At 40.3% G+C, this 17,417-nt stretch overlaps 1 protein-coding gene across 12 annotated transcripts in view; it reads left to right on the top strand.

Annotated features, from left to right (window-relative positions):
• EYA1 (EYA transcriptional coactivator and phosphatase 1) overlaps positions 1-10,323 on the top strand; it is a 342,170-nt gene extending 331,847 nt beyond the window's left edge. For all 12 annotated transcript variants that reach the window (XM_028852737.2, XM_077942831.1, XM_077942828.1 and 9 more), the window contains one exon: positions 8,340-10,323. In XM_028852737.2, the coding sequence (XP_028708570.2) occupies positions 8,340-8,420 (81 nt within the window). In that variant the 3' untranslated portion in view covers positions 8,421-10,323. The remainder of the gene's footprint in view (positions 1-8,339) is intronic.
• The last annotated feature ends 7,094 nt before the right edge of the window (positions 10,324-17,417 follow it).

Genomic DNA, 17,417 nt, shown 5'->3' with positions numbered 1-17,417 from the left:
TGTAAACCACTCTTTGTACCTTGAGAACTGCCTGTGTGAATGTGTAAAATGGACTAATTTTTCACAATATCTAAATTTCTGATAATCTTGTAAAAGATTCAGACATCATCAATTTACAACTTAGAGTGAGATGTTGAACATTACTTTCTTATTTTCTAACTTTATTGAAGGAGACAGGTTAACTAGTATATAAATAGTCGTCCTTGTGTATGAGTTAAGAGACAAGGATCTAATCATTTGCAAAAGATAATGAGTATCTTTAAAGTGGAGTGCTACACAGAAGGAGAGAATACTTAATATTTAACCTACAGGAAATAATTTAAGAGGAGAAGCTCTCTACAGTTCAACAATATCTCATTTTTAAAACTACATACAAAAACTCAAGCTAAAGAAACTAAGAGATGGCTTTCTATGCTGTAGGATTAATAATAGTAGTAACAAAAATTGCTACCAGGCCAGGCTCACACATGTAATCCCAGCACTTTGCGAGGCCAGGGTGGGTGGATCACTTCAGCTCAGGAGTTTGAGACCAGCTGGGGCAACGTGGCAAAACCCTGTCTTTACAAAAGAAAGATATAAAAATTACCCGAGCATGGTGGTGGGTGCCTGTAGTCCCAGCTACTCAGGAGGCTGAGGTGGGAGAATCACTCGAGCCCGGGAGGTCAAGATTGCAGTTAGCCGAACTCATGCCACTGCACTCCAGCTGGGATGACAGAATGAGATCCTGTCCCAAAGAAAAAAATGCTACCAATTATAAAGCCCTTATTTTATCCCAGTCCCTCTTTTAGGCCTTCCCATCCATTTTTCTCATTAAATCCTCATAATCCTATGAAGGAATCCTTAGACCTATTTTACAGATGAGAAAACTGAGGCACTGTAAGAGTGAATAATTCAGCCAAAATCACACAGCTAGAAAGTAGCTAAATTAGGATTTGAACTCAGTTATTTCCTCTGACTGTGAGATTTCGCAAAAAGTTTCTGCAGTCTGAGAGTGGTGGCTCACACTTGTAATCCCAGCACTTTGGGAGGCTGAGACAGGTGGCTCACTTGAGCCCAGGAGTTCGAGACCAGCCTGGGCAACATGGTGAAACCTATCTCTACAAAAAGTACAAAAATTAGCCCAGCATAGTGGTGCTGCCTGTAGCCCCAGCTACTCGAGAGGCTGAGGTGTGAGGATCACCTGAGCCTCGGATGTCAAAGCTACAGTGAGCTGTGATGGCACCACTGCACTCCAGCCTGGGCGACAGATTGAGACCCTGTTTAAAAACAAAAGTTTCTTCAGACTATAAACTACATTTATATATCATAAATATGACTTGACTTACAAAAAAAGAATTTACATAGTTTTTCAAAAAGTTAGAGTAAAATGCAATTCTTCTTTTTTTTGGGGAGTTAGATATAACTATATAAGTGTCTTCTTTCCCCTAGTTTTACATTCATGATTAAATTTTTTAAAACACGTAATTCTGATATGTGCTTTAGCTCCTGAGCAATTTAGTTTATTAAATAAAATTAATAGCAAACCAATGAAGTTCTGCACATTTGAGCACTAAAATGTTTTGCCAAATCAAAACATTTCACATTGCTTCAAAATTGATTTTAACTATGTAGCTTGTCTCTCTTAGTTTCCTGTGTCCTTCAAAATCTAATACAACATGCTCTTCTTTTCCCTGTAGAGATCTGTCATCTCCTTAAATAACGTTCTTTTACTAGAGATTGTTATTTTGTTTAAAGCACAGAAACAAAACCCAGTAAGTAAATCTGCCAGTTGCCTATTTGGTTAATGGTCAGTTGAAATCTATTCTGTCATCCTTATTCTCTTTGCCAGTGTAGTCCAAGGGCTTTCATCAGTAATTTAATCTAACTCTATAATTTGTATCATAAAAAGTACCTCCTTCAAAGAGAAGAAGTTAGAAATACCTTTGTTTCGTAAAAGAACAACCTCATTTTAAAAGGATCTCTTGCAAGAGTTTGTGTGAGTGCCTCTTTGTTCTTAGAAAGATTGTGGGAAGTCTCTACCTATGGAAGTCTTCCTTTGACGTATGCCTTTTGTTGTCAAAATCTACCAGCTGTTCTTTTTTACCATAAATTATTTGTTTCCCTAATGCAGCATGGCTTGAGAGAAAACGATTAGACCTAGGTATGATTGTTTTAAAACAATGTAGGAAATAGTCTCCTGTACATTGACATCTAGTTTTCACTTCTAGATTAGTAAAAGTGGCCTTGCTAATAAATTAACTATTTTCAGATAACTATTTAAAACAAATATCTTGTTAATGGCGAAGGGAGAAAAAAAATGGCAAGCATCCATTATTCTGCACAATGACAAAGGCTTCATTAAATATGTTCATTTTATATGTGCATTCTAAAACTTGCTGAAATCCAAGATGAAGCTGAGAACCTGATTGATAGAACCCAATTTCAAGCTTATTTAGGAGAAAAATACTAGCCACTTTTATAAAATAACATTTGTAAAGCAATTTTTTGTTTTTAGTTTAAGTGGGTCATCAAGGTTATAAACACCAAGTGCAGTGAATGTTATTTTTGTAAAGTCATAAATTCATTTATAGTTAATCACTTACTATATGCCAGGCTTTGAATTGGATTTCATCTTCGTCCTTAAAGAGCATACTTACATCTAGAGGGGAAGGAGATATATAAATAAAAGAGCAATAGTTGTACAATAAGTTTCATAATAAGTTCTCCCTTGATATCTTTATTTACAATTTGAAAAGTATTTTTACCTCCATCTGCAAAACTTTCTAAATACGACATGTGCATATGAAAGCACAAATAAGTATTTTTTTTTACAGAAATGAGAAGTACATACTTTTTTGCATACCTGCTTTTTCACTTAATCCATCCTGGCAGTTATTCTGTATCAGTACATGAAGCTTTGCATCTCTAATGCTTTTAAGTGACTGCATCGGTATTCCATTATGTGGATGTGCTATTTAACCAGTCCCCTGGGGTGAGCATTTAGGTGGTTTCCAGTATTTACTATTCCAAACAGTTCTACAGTTCATGCATGTGCAAGTGCATCTGTAGGATAAATTCCTAAAACTGTAATACTTAAGTCAGAGGGTATATGCTTTAAAAACTTTGAAACATTGTAATTAACACATTTTTAATAATTCAGGAAAATTCTATTTACATATGTGTATCCACATACCCAGCTTTTTATATGGTTGATGTTATATGTAGTCTAAAGGTATAAATGCTAAATATCAGATGAGGAAGGATGGAGGAAGGAGATTTTTGAAGTTGCTCCAGTAGGCAAGAAGAACAGGAAGGATGTGTCATTGTTTTCCCATCAGGCAAAATTTTGGTTCTGGAGACACAAAAGCATGTGCTAATTTTAGGCCCTGATACCTACTTCTCTCAATATATGCCTAATCTTGATAAACGAATCATATGCATGTTGCAGTTCCAGCTGTCATTTCTGTTAAGATTTGTGGGTAGCTCTGTTTTTAGTCCCAGGGCTTCAGCAACCTGAGAGAATATCTCCGTGTAAGTATCCCATGTTCTGCCCATCTGAATGTCTGAATACAAGCAAATGAATTCAGCTATCCCAAACCAGTTGGCCCACTCAGACATGATTTGGGGTTAATTCCCACCCACCACCGAGTCACATGAACTCTCTCTTCACAATATGTCTTGCATCTATTACACCCACTCCATTTCTACTGTAATTCTACCTAGTTTCTCTGCTACCAGCCAGAAACATCTTTAGTCCATCCTTCCCCAACTGCTGCCCTAAATTGCTTAAAATACCCCCACCTTTTTGTGTCTCTTGGCCCTGAGGAAGTGTTAGCCTCTCGCCTCTTCCATTTACAAGATAAAAGTCTAAACTCCTTAGTTAAATATTCCAAGTGCTGCTACCTTGACTAACCTCCTTAACATCTCTATGATTTTACACACCAGTCCAGCCCTATCCCCCACAGGCCAATTACTCCTCCTAACTGGGAACCCTATCCACTTCCCCTCCACCTCTCCAGCTTTGCCCATTCTTCAAATTCAGCTCAAGCTCAGCTTATCCTTACCTTAGCCCAGGTCACAACTGAGTTCTCTTCTGTCTGAATTTATCTTTTTAATTCTTAATCCCTCATTGCCTTATATTGTAATAAAATTGTTTCATCAGATATAGCTTGCCTGCTGGTCAGCTCTTGGCATTGGGGATATATGTCTTGTGTGTATGACATATCTACTGTAGCTACATTGCTATCCATGTAAAAGACTTTGTTTTGATAATAAAGTCACAGACTTTCTTTGACCTAGAAGCAACCCTGAGTCATTTTCCCTAAACCCTCATGTTATAAAGAAACTAGGGGTTCAGGCAGACTGTGCCATAATTGAAGGTCACAGAGCTAATGTCAAAGTTGAGAATATAACCCGGGCCTCCTCATTCTAGCATGTATTTTTCTTTTCCTCTTTTGCCACCATTTCTCTCTGATTTCACAGAAGAAATGTTTTTTCTAGTGGCTAAACATTGATGCAAAAGAAAAAAAAGTTTACTTTGTATCCAGTTGTCCTGAGAAGCTTTTTATAAATGCATAAAATCTTCACATTGGTACATACTTAGGGAAAATATTACCATTGTGCAGTATTAGTTCTGATTGTTAACAGGAGTTTGACACCTCCTCTCCTCTAGACTCAGTCTTCTTATAGTCATTCACTTAATATAAAATGTGCATGTCTTAAGGAAGACCACTATTTTTGTGAGAATGAAACTGCTAACTACAGCCGACATCACTACCCTGCACGCCATGAAAGAGTGCAGAGGATAGAGTTGCTATCCTTGTGGGTGGAGTGTCCCCAGAGTCTACCAGTTTTCTTTCATGTACGCCTAAGATTTGCAAAGTTTTCATTGTAGAACCTTTGGCACTTCTGCCCACATAAATGGCCCATCCCCACTGCATTGTGATGAGTTGTCTGTAAGGCAGTTTCATCCTTTGACCTCATTTCAGGGTGCTGCTTGACCAGATGGTTCTTACTAATACTCTCTACAGGAAGACTAAAGCCATTCGTATTTTAGTGCCAGTAAACAAGCCAACTAGGGTTGTTTGTGGATTATCTCACCTTTCCAGATAGTGTTGAGTATGGTTTAAAAGAAAAACATAAGCGTTCTCTAGCTGGCATCAACCCACACACATGTACAGATGAGACACACAGCCATTGAACCAGTCCTTTGTTTAGTATGAAATTAAATGCCCACTTTATACTTTATGTACCAAAGAATTAGCTGGATTTTTTTTCAGTTCTTTTTTCGATTTCTCTGAGAGTCATGGCATTCTTCAGTGCAGGATTCTGATTGCACCGATAGTTTTTAGATTTGCATTGTTAATGGTTGTAACTTGTCTGTGGGGAGCATATGGAACCTCAGACAATTGACGTGCAAAATAATTTGACTGAACCTGCTCTGAAAAAAGGTATTGCACTTCGCACAAGTATTTTTATATGTTTTCATGAAGATGGTTGTCCTAAAAGTTTCTAGATGATTATCTGAAGAGCTTTCAGCATCCTTTGTTACATCCTGAGATAATAGTACTTAAGATCATAGGAATACTATCTAATCCCTTTATCTGTTGACAAGAAACTTTGAGGAAGGGCAATAATGATTGGCAAATCTAGTAAGAAAAACAATTAGAAATAAAGAGGATATAAAAATAAATACCAAGTAGGTGGTTAAATAGCAACACTGCACAGTTGAATACCTGAAAACTTTTAAAATAGTTTTAAAATGTGTCTAAAATGAATTTGAGATTAAGTAGTAAAATGAGTAGGATGCTGAATGGTACATACTTGATAAACACACAAATTCAACTATGTTTGAGTATGTACATATATGAACATATAAAGAAATGTTTATAGTGGTGAGCTTTGTGTAGTAGGATAAGAAATGATTTGTTTTTCTTTATAGGGTTCTATATTTTACAACATGAGTTTCTGTTCTAATGAAGAGGAAAGCTATAACTGATCAAACGTTTTTCTAACCCAGGCCTATGAATCATAATCACTCTTTTCCAGGGTCTCTTATCCCACAGAGAATGGATGGGGAGGGGGAGGGGGAGAGGGAGGGGGAGAGAGAGAGGGAGAGAGAGATTGAACCTGTGCTATGGTGCTGATAATTTACACAGCTGAATAGAAAGCCCACAGAGAACAGGTAGGAGGCATTATAGCATATGAGCTTCAGAGTCATACCTGGTATGGATCTTGGCTTCACTCCTTACCAGCCATTTATTTAAACCTCTCTGTTCCATCACTAAGCCTCAAGTTCCTTTTTTTTTTTTTTTAACTAGTACAATAGTAATAATAGTACCTCTGTCTGTCTGAGGTGCATAGCATAGTGCCTAACACAATATGCAATAAATCATAACTATTGAGATTTATTACAAATAAACTCCTTAGCAGGGCTTACTAGGCCCTGCATCAGTTGGCTCCTGCAGCCACTCATGTCACCAGCCAAGTCTTTCTCTCATACGTATCTAGTATGCCAACAATAAATTTCTCCATTATTTTCTGTCCCCCAATGCACATAACCATCAGAGTGTTTTTCTGAATGTTAATCCTTCATACCTAGCTCAACTATCACCTCCTTTCAGATATTTTCCCAGTTCATTAGGCAAAGGTAATTGCCCACCTCCTACAAGCCATAAATGAACACTGATGATTATTGTGCATTTTTGCTACTCAAAATAGGGGAGGGAGCGACACATGCATCTCTGCATCTTCTACACCTGGCACACTGTGCTCTGTATGAATGAATGCACAATGCTAGGTCTTACAGTGTGAAGTTGCCAAGTAGAGCATCCTTCTAGAAATCTACAAAGAAATATTTAGTACTCATTTCTGGGCTGTTCTGTTATCACTCAATAACAAATACATATACAGATACACCAAAATAGTGTTGAGTCCAGAAAGGTCTACATAGTGGAATGTGGTATGTGATTTCAACAGATAATCTGAGGCAAATACATTGTTAATAAGTAATAGTTTGCATCCCAGTATGTAGCAGCTATGTGATCTATATATCAAAATAGTCAGTGGCTTTCACTGTTACCTACACATTAAAAAAAACAAAACAAAACAAAACAAAAAAACCTCATTTCTGTTTGCTTCTATGCCAAATTCTCCTATTAGTCTGAAATTTTTCCAAATTTCTCAGAACTATAATTGCAAATTATACTCCAGACTCCACATTATTTTCTTTTGCTTAAGAATCCTATTCTATAAGGTAAACAGAATTTTGTCCTCTGGAGGGTGACGATTATCTTTCCCTTAAAAAGGTTTTGCTGATGTATTAGTACTTACTATAGTGCTTTGGAGACATAAAAGTTCCTCACATTTTCACCCTTCATGGATGATGTAACTTCTGATTTCTTCTCCTTTTCCTTGTCCTTGGTTTATTCACGTGCATCACAAACATTCCCACTACTTAAACTAGAGTTTTAGATTGAGGTTTAAACAACAACTACAAAAACCTAAAACAAAAAAAAACAACAAAAAAAAAATTTAGATGTTCATTTAAAATGTTTTCCGTATGGTAAAGCCATTTTAAGGTCAATATGAAGAATAACTGAAGGAAATAAATGGAAAAGTTGCTTCGTATGTGAGCCACAATTAAGTTAGAAAAAATGTAAACTACTACTAACTAAGGAAAACTGCTTAAAGCTTGTACTCATAAAGTACAAGCTTTTTAAACTTTCAGCATGAAAAACCCACTGGATACATGAAAAGCTGCCATATTTGGCAACATTTATTTAAAGCTTGGAATTGGCATTCAAGTCACAGTGTAGATCCAGTTAGGAAATATCCATCCCCTTCAAAGAAACAGACTCTAGATTACAATTTAAAACTCAGTCTAGTATTCTTTTTTTTTTTTTTTTTTTGAGATGGAGTCTCGTTCTGTGCCCGGGCTGGAGTGCAGTGGCCGATCTCAGCTCACTGCAAGCTCCGCCTCCCGGGTTTACGCCATTCTCCTGCCTCAGCCTCCTGAGTAGCTGGGACTACAGGCGCCCGCCACCTTGCCCGGCTAGTTTTTTGTATTTTTAGTAGAGACGGGGTTTCACTGTGTTAGCCAGGATGGTCTCAATCTCCTGACCTTGTGATCCGCCCGCCTCGGCCTCCCAAAGTGCTGGGATTACAGGCGTGTCAGTCTAGTATTCTTAGGGGAGGATTAAGTTTGAATTTTTGTTTTAAACAGATGCGATGTTAAGATGTTAGCTGGCATTTTCCATGATACTGAAAATGGGGGTGAGCATGGGAGTGGATTTCCAAAAACACTGGCAGGGCTGGTGCTGGGTGCTCTGTCCTCACGTGTATGTGTGCCTCTGCTGCAGCACGCGATGCCCTTCTGGAGGATCTCCAGCCACTCAGACCTCATGGCCCTGCACCACGCCTTGGAACTGGAGTACCTGTAACAGCGCTCGGCACTTTGACACCACACAGCTGCTCTGTGACCAGGGACAGTTCCAGCAGGCCCCAGTCTCACATCAGCGCTGGCCTCCAGAACTTAGCAATTTCCACCTGCTGATGCGCAGCTGCTGTCAGTCTTGACCTCTGCCCTTGTGGTGAATGGAGGACCACGTCTATTTCTTCAGAACAGCTGTTGACTCTAGTACTGTGAATCCAATGAAAATAAGCCATGAGAATGTTCTAGCACAGCGTAATGTGTCTGCCACATTAACTACACGGTTCAAACCTGTGAAGAAAGGACCTGCAAACGCTTCAGTTGTTAGCATTTTCAATGTGATATAAACAGCTTCTCCAATACAGCAAACCCAATTGCACAACAGAGACTGAAATGTGTTTCCTGAATACTAGTGGAGGAATTTTCTTGTAAAGAAGGTTTACTTTTTGGTGTCTCATACCCAGGGTAATCTGTACATCTCTACTTATTTATGAACAGACTTTTTTTTTAAAAAAAAAAAAAACAGCTTTATTGAGGTATAATTCACATACCCTACAATTCACCTACCAGACGTTTTTAACATCAAATAATTGAAGAGACAATAGCATTAGAAATAAGTGATTAAAGGCCTCTGCCTCACAACGTGGCAAGTACAGTACTTTGAATTTTAGCACATCGCATAGTAGTTTTAAGTATGTCTAATTTAAACGTATAATATGTACATCACTGAGACAATCATGTACAGAAAGAATTTTTGGTGTAAATTTGTAATAATGGATGATTCTTTTACATATTGTTTAGGGAAATGATATTGAAAGGTAGCAATGCCTTGATAGTGAAGCATGAGGCAGCATGTGCACAAACTCAGGTGCCATGCCTTATCTAAGTATTGGGTATAAATATGTAGATAATGGATTTTTTTTAGATACTGTTGTCAAGACCAAAAGCATGGATGTCAAGTGTCAGTAAGGATTTTGTTTTCTAAAATTTTTTCCTGCATCAGTTCTTCTGAGGGCCTTGATGAAATAACACAGCAGTTTCTTAAACAATTTGAAAAAAAATGAGTTCTCCTACCACCTCACTTTTTCATTTCCACACTAATGTATTATATGTAACTACTTGGAAAAAATAATTATTCAAATGCTTCTTCCCACAAAGAATATAGATGATAGTAGATATATTTTATTAATAAAATGGTTCATGAATTGGAGACTAACAAAGTTTTCATGTGCTCAGAATTATTATCGTGTCTGCATTTTCTTTCGATAAAGGAAGACACACGATGCTAATCCGGAAATCAGCAAGCTTTGCATTACTCCCTACGTGCATATTTTCTCTTTCTTCTTTCCACTCTGAGGAAAGTTCATTGCCATTGTCATCACTGTGGAAACAATGTTCCTCTCCACCTGCATTATGTACTACATGACAGGCATCAATCTTGGGAATTAAAATTATCACCTTTGTCACACCATAAGAGTTTCTCCAAAAGTGGTCAGTTTGGCTGGGCAATATTTTCTCTAATCAAACACAATCCATTGTCATGAAATTACCCTTAGGATGAGTCTTCTCTAATCATATTAGGGAAATAAAACACCAGCTTTGACCCAAAGTAGCCGAAGAGCTACTTCATTCTTTTCTGAAGTTGTGTGTTGCTGCTAGAATTAGTCATTTGTGAATTATCCAAATTGTTTAAATTCACAATTGAATTAGTTTTTTCTTCCTTTTTGCTTGAAGCAAACAGTCGACAATTTTTTAACCTTTTCATTTTATGTTTTTGTACTCTGCAGACTGAAAAGACAAAGTTTATCTTGGCCTTACTGTATAAAGGTGTGCTGTGTCCACCGTTGTGTACAGAATTTTTCTTCATTAATTTTGTGTTTAAGTTAATAAAATTGATTTGTGATGTACTGTAAGCTCCCTGACTGTCGGGATCATCTTTTTCTCTTGGTTATATGAAATAGCAGGATCTTGGTTGCATTAGGACACCCAAAGTCTAACAAAAGGAAGTTGTATGAAATAACTGCAGTGATGGCTTTATCAGCCCTTTAGGGGACTGAACTTGCAGGGTAACAGCTGTTTCTTTGATCACTGTAAGTACTGATGAATGGAAAAGTTTTTCACTTCTCCAGAAATTACATAAACTAGACCCTTACTCAAATTTACCTGCTGTAGAACATAATTCAGCATTAAGTATCTTGGATTGCAGAGCAGATTTAGCCACTGACATACCCAAGGGACAACACTATACAGCAGTTTCATCAATAAAGAATGCCCACAACAGATACCTCTACGATTTGGCCAGATTAATCACTGACACCTATAAAAAGCACAACTGGCTTCCTCCTGAGAGTTTAATCTTAGAAGCACACATTCAAACATGAAAACACATGAAAATCAAACATGCACTGCTTCACCCATTTGTCAGGCCCCTGATGTGTATTTTTCATACACACACACCAGGTCAAGTGGCCTGAATCATGAGATGCCTGAGCATACCCTGACACCCCAAGAATGAAAAGACTTTGGGGAAAATCTTAAAGAGAGACAGTGGTGGGCAGCAAAGGGGTTTTTAGGGCTTAAATTAAGAAAGTATAAAAAATAGGCCAAATGGAGGGCATACCCAGAAGATGAGTTTTCTAAAGCACCACCTCTAACATTACAACTCCTGGTCGAAATTTTTAATGGCTCCTCTTTGATCATGGATTTAGGGCTCAGATTTCTCCCCTTGGCATTCTAGAGCCCCCAAATGCAGTCTCTACTTTCTTCCCAGCATTCTCTCTCATTACTGAAATTAGCAGATCATCCCTTCCTTCATGGGGTGAAGGAAGTCATTTTGGGCAATGAGAATGCTTTGAACAAAGATGTGGCAGAGATGCTTGAGAGCTGTTTGATGCATTAAAGAGCTTAGTATGCTAGCCTACAAAAGTCCACTGCATTGTTTTGGCCTCGTCCAGAAAACAAGCTAAAAAAGTCCGATGCCTGACCTTGAGCACTGGGACAGTGACATTACAATTCTTGGAAGGGCTTAATGAGCAAGACTAATGGAGGCGAGGCAGCGATCTACCCTGGGCAGCCTGGGCAGGAAAGAAAGGCTTCCCTGAAGAACCAATGTCTCAGCTGAGACCTGAAGGCTGGGGAGGAGTTGACCCAAGGGGAGTGGAGAGAAGAGCAAAGCATGAGAGCAGCTCAGAGTGAGAAGGTGGGCAGCAAGCTAGGGAAGGAGAAAGGAAGGGCAGGAGAGCCAGGACTATGGGTCTGGGACGCAGAGATGACAGGTTGGGCGGCCAGGAGAGAGAGGAGGCAAGGGCTTTAACTGTCCATCTCAGAGTAAAGCTACAGGCTTTGTGCCTTTATGGTACATGAGCATGACTGCTTACCCTTCATGAGAGAAAGAAAAGGGAGAGGATAGGAATAGAAAGGGCCTAAGGCTCCCGCATCAGCACACACAGCCTTCACTACTGCTGATGTTTCTATGCTAAACTAGATTTCAAATATTAGGTCTAAGGAGTATCTAATTGAGCCCACTTTACAGGTTACAAAACTTGGGTTAAATGCTTTGCCCAATGGGGCACAGACAAGCTAAGCAAAGCCATGACCCCAGCCCACCCTCTTGGATGCAATACTGAATCATGAAAAGATTAGGAGCTCTGAGGCCTGTAACAGTTGGCTTCGCCTCCCTGATCTATCACTAAGAAATAGGGTAAGGTTAGGTGTTCTCTGGGTTTTTCAGGAATATTTAGTGCTTTGTCCACAGTTAGCACAATTTTCCAATGATGTCCAAAGGCCTTTTGTCTTTTTTTAACCTTAGTGCCTCAATCCTTTGTGATCCTTCCAGAGTTTGGGTTAAAACATATCTTCCAGTGAACATTGACAAGTATCAATGAAAATATATTTCATAACTTTTAAATTTGCTTTTCAGAACATTTACATATATCATGGATGATTCCCAATTCAAATGAATATAAAGGAAGCCATTTGCTTAACAGAATATAGAGATGATGGACACTGTGTGTTCATTTAAGACTTGTAAGAAATTTCCTTTCAGGCACTGGCCCTTTACCCATACTATACGCAGCTACAAAAGCGTCAACTGGAATAGGGTTCTCTATCATGTTCAAAATAGTTTTCTTACAATCCAAAAGGCTTGAGTCAGTGAGCTACTCTTTTCTTTCAGTGTCTCTCTTCACATCTCCATTTCTCTCCATTCTATGTGATTATACAAACTGACAGGATGACTTGCAGCAGAAGAAATGAAAGGGTTTGTAATTTAAGAAACCTCTGGCCTTGCTGACTGAAAACAGGTTGTTTGTAAAAAGGAAATCCTGACCTCAGCTAACTGGCAAACTCTGTCAGAAGCAATAGAAGGACGCGAAGGAGAAAGAACAGAGCTGGGGATTTTTATTGGCAACAGAAGAAAAATGGATGCTCTGCCAGGGGAAAGCCTTTTGAGAAGTCATCAGTGAGGGGCCAAGACAGGCCCCAGGTCTCTGAGTGTATGACTGGACAGTCGCAGAGCAGTTCTGTTCTGGTTTTGTGCGCTGGTTGGACAGGGGAGTTTACTGCTTGTGACAATAGCTAGGCTGACAACCCTGAAAGTGGATTCCCTCCAGTTAGCTGAAGTGGAGATCCCCTGCTACAGGTGCCCCATGGCCTGTCCATCTTCTATCCTGGCTTGACATAAAGCCTAAGGCCCACAGGTGACAGGGGGTGTTCCAAGTGTGCAGGAGATGAGCCCCCAACATTTTCCATGTGCCAGTCCACCCTCACTTCCTCCCCACCTCTGTGTGCTGCCTGTTGGGCAGGGCTCTGCAGTGACCTCTGGTCAACTCCATAAAAGGAGGCCCCTGAAAGCGCTAATCTCCTTATGCCGGTAGGATTCCCAGTTGGCTACCCATTGAAATCAGCTGGGATGCTTTGAAAAATCCCCATGCTTGAGCTCAGGCCCAGAGATCCTCATTTGCTTTGTCTGGTGTGGGGCTTAAGCAGCAGCATTGCTTTGTGCCAGCCAGCTATGTGAGAAAGACCTCCATTGCTAGTCACCCCCAAGCAGGGCTGTCCAGTTGGTCAAGTGCACTTTCCAGCTCTTGGTCTTTCCTTTCTAATCCATTCTTATCCCCAGTTAGCCAAGTCCATGCCCATGAAATCTTCACGATCCAACTCAACACCATTCAATAACCATCAGCAGGAGCTCCTACTATGAATGAAGAGTTCTGACCAGTGTCAGAGGTGTTCTCAAGGGGCTGGCCTTCCAGTGGGAAACAGAGATTTGTGATAAAAGGCATCCTATGATGAGGGCCTCACTAAATTCCAAGGATACCCACAGCCTAGGGGGGGCAAATTTTGCAAAGAATTTTAATTTATGATGGAAACTCAGAAGATACAGGAATGAGTGTCGTCTGGGAAAAGAGAAGTCTCATTGAGAAGATGATGCTTTCACTGGACTAAGTGAAATAAAAGAAATATTAAGATGCCAACTAGATTCTTAAACCCAGTCCTCCCTAAACTCCCCTGTACCTGGCTAACTTGCTCAAGCCACAAATCTAGTAATCAGAAGACATTCTCAATGTCTCCCCCTCTCTCTCAAGCCCCATTTTCAGTATTTCACTAAGACTTGCCAATTTCCCACACAGCACATCTCTGATCATTCTGCTGCTTACCATCACCTAGTCCCTGTCACAGGTATCCTTCACAGACCTCTTGGAAGAGCTTCCAGCTGATCTCCCAGCCCTCACCCTCCCCTCCCTGAGCCATTTCCTACACCACAGTTTCAGGGGTCACTTTATGTAAAGCCTATCCTAGTACTGCCTATTACTACAGTATTGCTTTAGAAAAAGATCTCAAGCTCCTTGAATGTTCTGTCTGATTTGACCACCAGCGACTTCTCTACTGTGGTCTGCTCCCAGCTCCTTGCTACACTAGCCTCCCTGTCGGTTCTGGAAAGTCCTAAATGCATCTCCACCTCAAAGCCTTTACACATGCTCTTTGCCCAGAGGACTCTTCCCATGCTGGTTTTTTCCCCACATTTCAGGTCTCAGTTTAAACGCCACACCCTCCACAAGCCTTGCTGACCAGTCCATCTCAAAGACACAGCTCCTCCCCAACAAAACCCTACTCTTTTCTTCCCTCAGAGTCTCTTGGTTTGTTCCCTTTATTGCACTTCCCACAATTGATCATTTTCAGTCTGTTCCATCACTCTTCTGCCATCTGCCTCTCTCAGGAGGCTGGAAACTCTGGGAAGATGAGGGACACCACTAGCACTACACCTCACATCAAGGCCAATGCTTGGCATGTTAACACGTTTTCTACTTATGTTTATAATAAAACTAAGATGTTTGTTGACTAGATAGATGAATAAATAATGGGTGAATGAACAAAGGCACTGGGGACTAAAAATACAACATTGGAGAAATTTCAAGTTCAGTGAATCAAAGCTTGCATGTGAGGTGAATAGATGAGGAAGGAAGTAGAAAAAAACCTGAAAAATTAAGTGGGTCCAGATCAGCAAGGGTCCACACTCAGAGCTCCAGGAATTGGGACCTTATCTGTCATGATGAAGAAGACGTCAAAGAATTTTAACCTGGGGGATGATCAAATCAGATATATATTCATTTTACCCATGATGGAGAAATGGACAGACACAGGAGGCTGGCAGACATGGGAGATTCTGCAACAGTCCAAGCAAGGTGTGATGAGAGTCTGTCTAATGGCAGGGATGGAAACATGGAACTGACAAAGTAGGTGTCCCAAAGGCAGAGCCAGGCATTAGCAGGTGGCATGAGCTTCAAGATCCTCCTGTCTTGTTCTTCCCTTTCCCATCCAACACTGGAGAGGGTCTGACTGGATCCAGCCATGCACAACGTTCTATATAATTAGGTCAGAGAGTTAACAGCTGAAGGGAGCATGCTGCTTCATTCTAAATCTTCTCACTATCCCAGGACTGGAAGGCTTTGCTGTTTGGAAGTCATTTTATATATTATTAAAAGTGTGTGTGTGCACGCACACTACACTGAACTGTTTAGAGGGACAAGAATAGCAACCTGGTTTTCCTGATGGCTCAAGAAAGTGCAGTAATCAGGCAGAAGCCCTTTACTTACCATTGAGAAAATGTCACCTTCCCATTACAAAATGGCGGGGGTGGGGGGTTGACTGAAGGAGATTATAGAGAGCTAAACCCCATATAAAGGTCTCTATCATATACCTCTAGTCACTACTAAAAACAGCCTAGAGGTGGTCTCAGGCTCAGACCCCAAGTTCATCGTGATATATAGCCAAATTTGGAACCACTAAATCCCAGATACCAGATACCAGTTACCTAGGCAGAACTTTTGGACCCGGGTTTCTGAAAACACTCACACCTTGTGCTTCCCTATAACAGGGGTACTGTATCCTTCTAGAGAACCAAGCATCGAGAGGCTGCTTGAAAGTCCTTGATACAAGACCCCTTTGATACTGTCCCTAGCACTTCCTTATTTACAGTCTCAGGGCCCACCTCAAACAGCAAAGCATTGAAGAGGAAAAGAAGAGAAAGAGAAAGAAAAACCAAGACCAAGAGCATACTAGAGGGAAGGGGAAGAGATTGTTGTGTTAACTTGGACATTAAAAGGGATTAGACATTGAAAAGGATCAATCCCCTATGCTTGCTTTAGCCCTCATGTGTTCAAGGCCAGTAAAAATGACCACTCAGTTGCAGGGATCAAAGTCTACAAGTCCAGACAGCCCAAGGGAAGAAGGAAGGGGGCAGGAAGTCTGAGCCAGAGGAGGCCCTGCCGCCTCCTCAGTCCTCCAGAAAGGGCCACCTTCAACGCCCATCTCCTCATGGCCCTGTCTGTAGGAACCTCTCGCTGAGAAATCACCACAGGTTCCACCGCCTAGCTTACTTAGTGGTTCAAAAATACCAAAGGCTTTCCAGAATTTCCATTCTTCCGAAAGTAGTTAAAATGCAGAAAGGAGGGTGAGCAAGAGAATGGAGGAAGCCCACACCCTTATTGGAACAGTCTTGTTTTGAAGAACTTCTGCCCTCTGGGGTTGAAAGCATTTCTTGGCCCAGTGGAACCAAGAGGTGCCACGATAGCTCCATAAATGCTTCCAGCCCCTGACCTTGATATTTATTTGCAAAGCTTGACAGGAAATCGGTGCAACATGTTCCATGAAAAACAAAAGAAAATGCAGGAATCAGAAAAAACAACAGACTGATCTAAACAGTCTTACATCAATAGACTTTGAAGAAAATTACAGGCTAGAAAAATAGTTCTCTTTGACATAGAATTGTCCACATGTTTCGAAGATCCACTGTGTGCTCAGCCCAGTGCTAGGTGCTGACAGAGTCTGTGCCCTGAGAAGTTTGTCTTCCCTGAGTAGGAGCTGGGTGCTGCTGAGATCAAGGCAATGGGTGATTTTGACTTTACCAGTAAGGAGCAGAATGAGCTGAAGTCTTCAGGAGCAGAACCGGGGGGATTATTTGAGAAGACTCCTAGGACGATATAATATTTCATCTGTACTGTGAAGGTGAGGGGGGAGTTGCACAGATGAAAAGGAGAAAGGAGATCATCACCAGGGAAAGAATGGATAATGTCTAAAACAGTTTCAGAGATGGAGCTTTAAATTGGCTATAAAAATTAAACATGACATTGAATGACCTGATCGTCATTTAAAATCATTTATGCAGTGTTTTCTGCATCTATTATGAGGTCTCATAGTATAGCAGGAGAGATGTGCCATGTTTATAAATGCCCAGGATTAAATTCATTAGGGGCGGCAAACTCAAATGCCAACAAGAATGAGGTAAGTAATACAAAGGAATAAATGATAGAGGCCTATTACATAGAAATCCCAGGGTCCTCTTCTTTTTTTTTTTAATTCCTCATTTGATAGTGATAGATCAGAAAGTATTTCTACAGTATAAGAAAACATGTAAGAAAAAGTACAAGTCATCCAGCAATAGACATTCATCCTCAGAACTAGGGAGACAGTAGAGAGTGGGGGACTGTGTCACACAGAAAAGAGCATG

The sequence above is a fragment of the Macaca mulatta genome, chromosome 8, assembly GCF_049350105.2.
Source record: "Macaca mulatta isolate MMU2019108-1 chromosome 8, T2T-MMU8v2.0, whole genome shotgun sequence".
Lineage (NCBI taxonomy): Eukaryota > Metazoa > Chordata > Mammalia > Primates > Cercopithecidae > Macaca > Macaca mulatta.
Note: the sequence above shows the minus strand (reverse complement) of the source record. Positions and strands in the feature narration are given on the sequence as shown.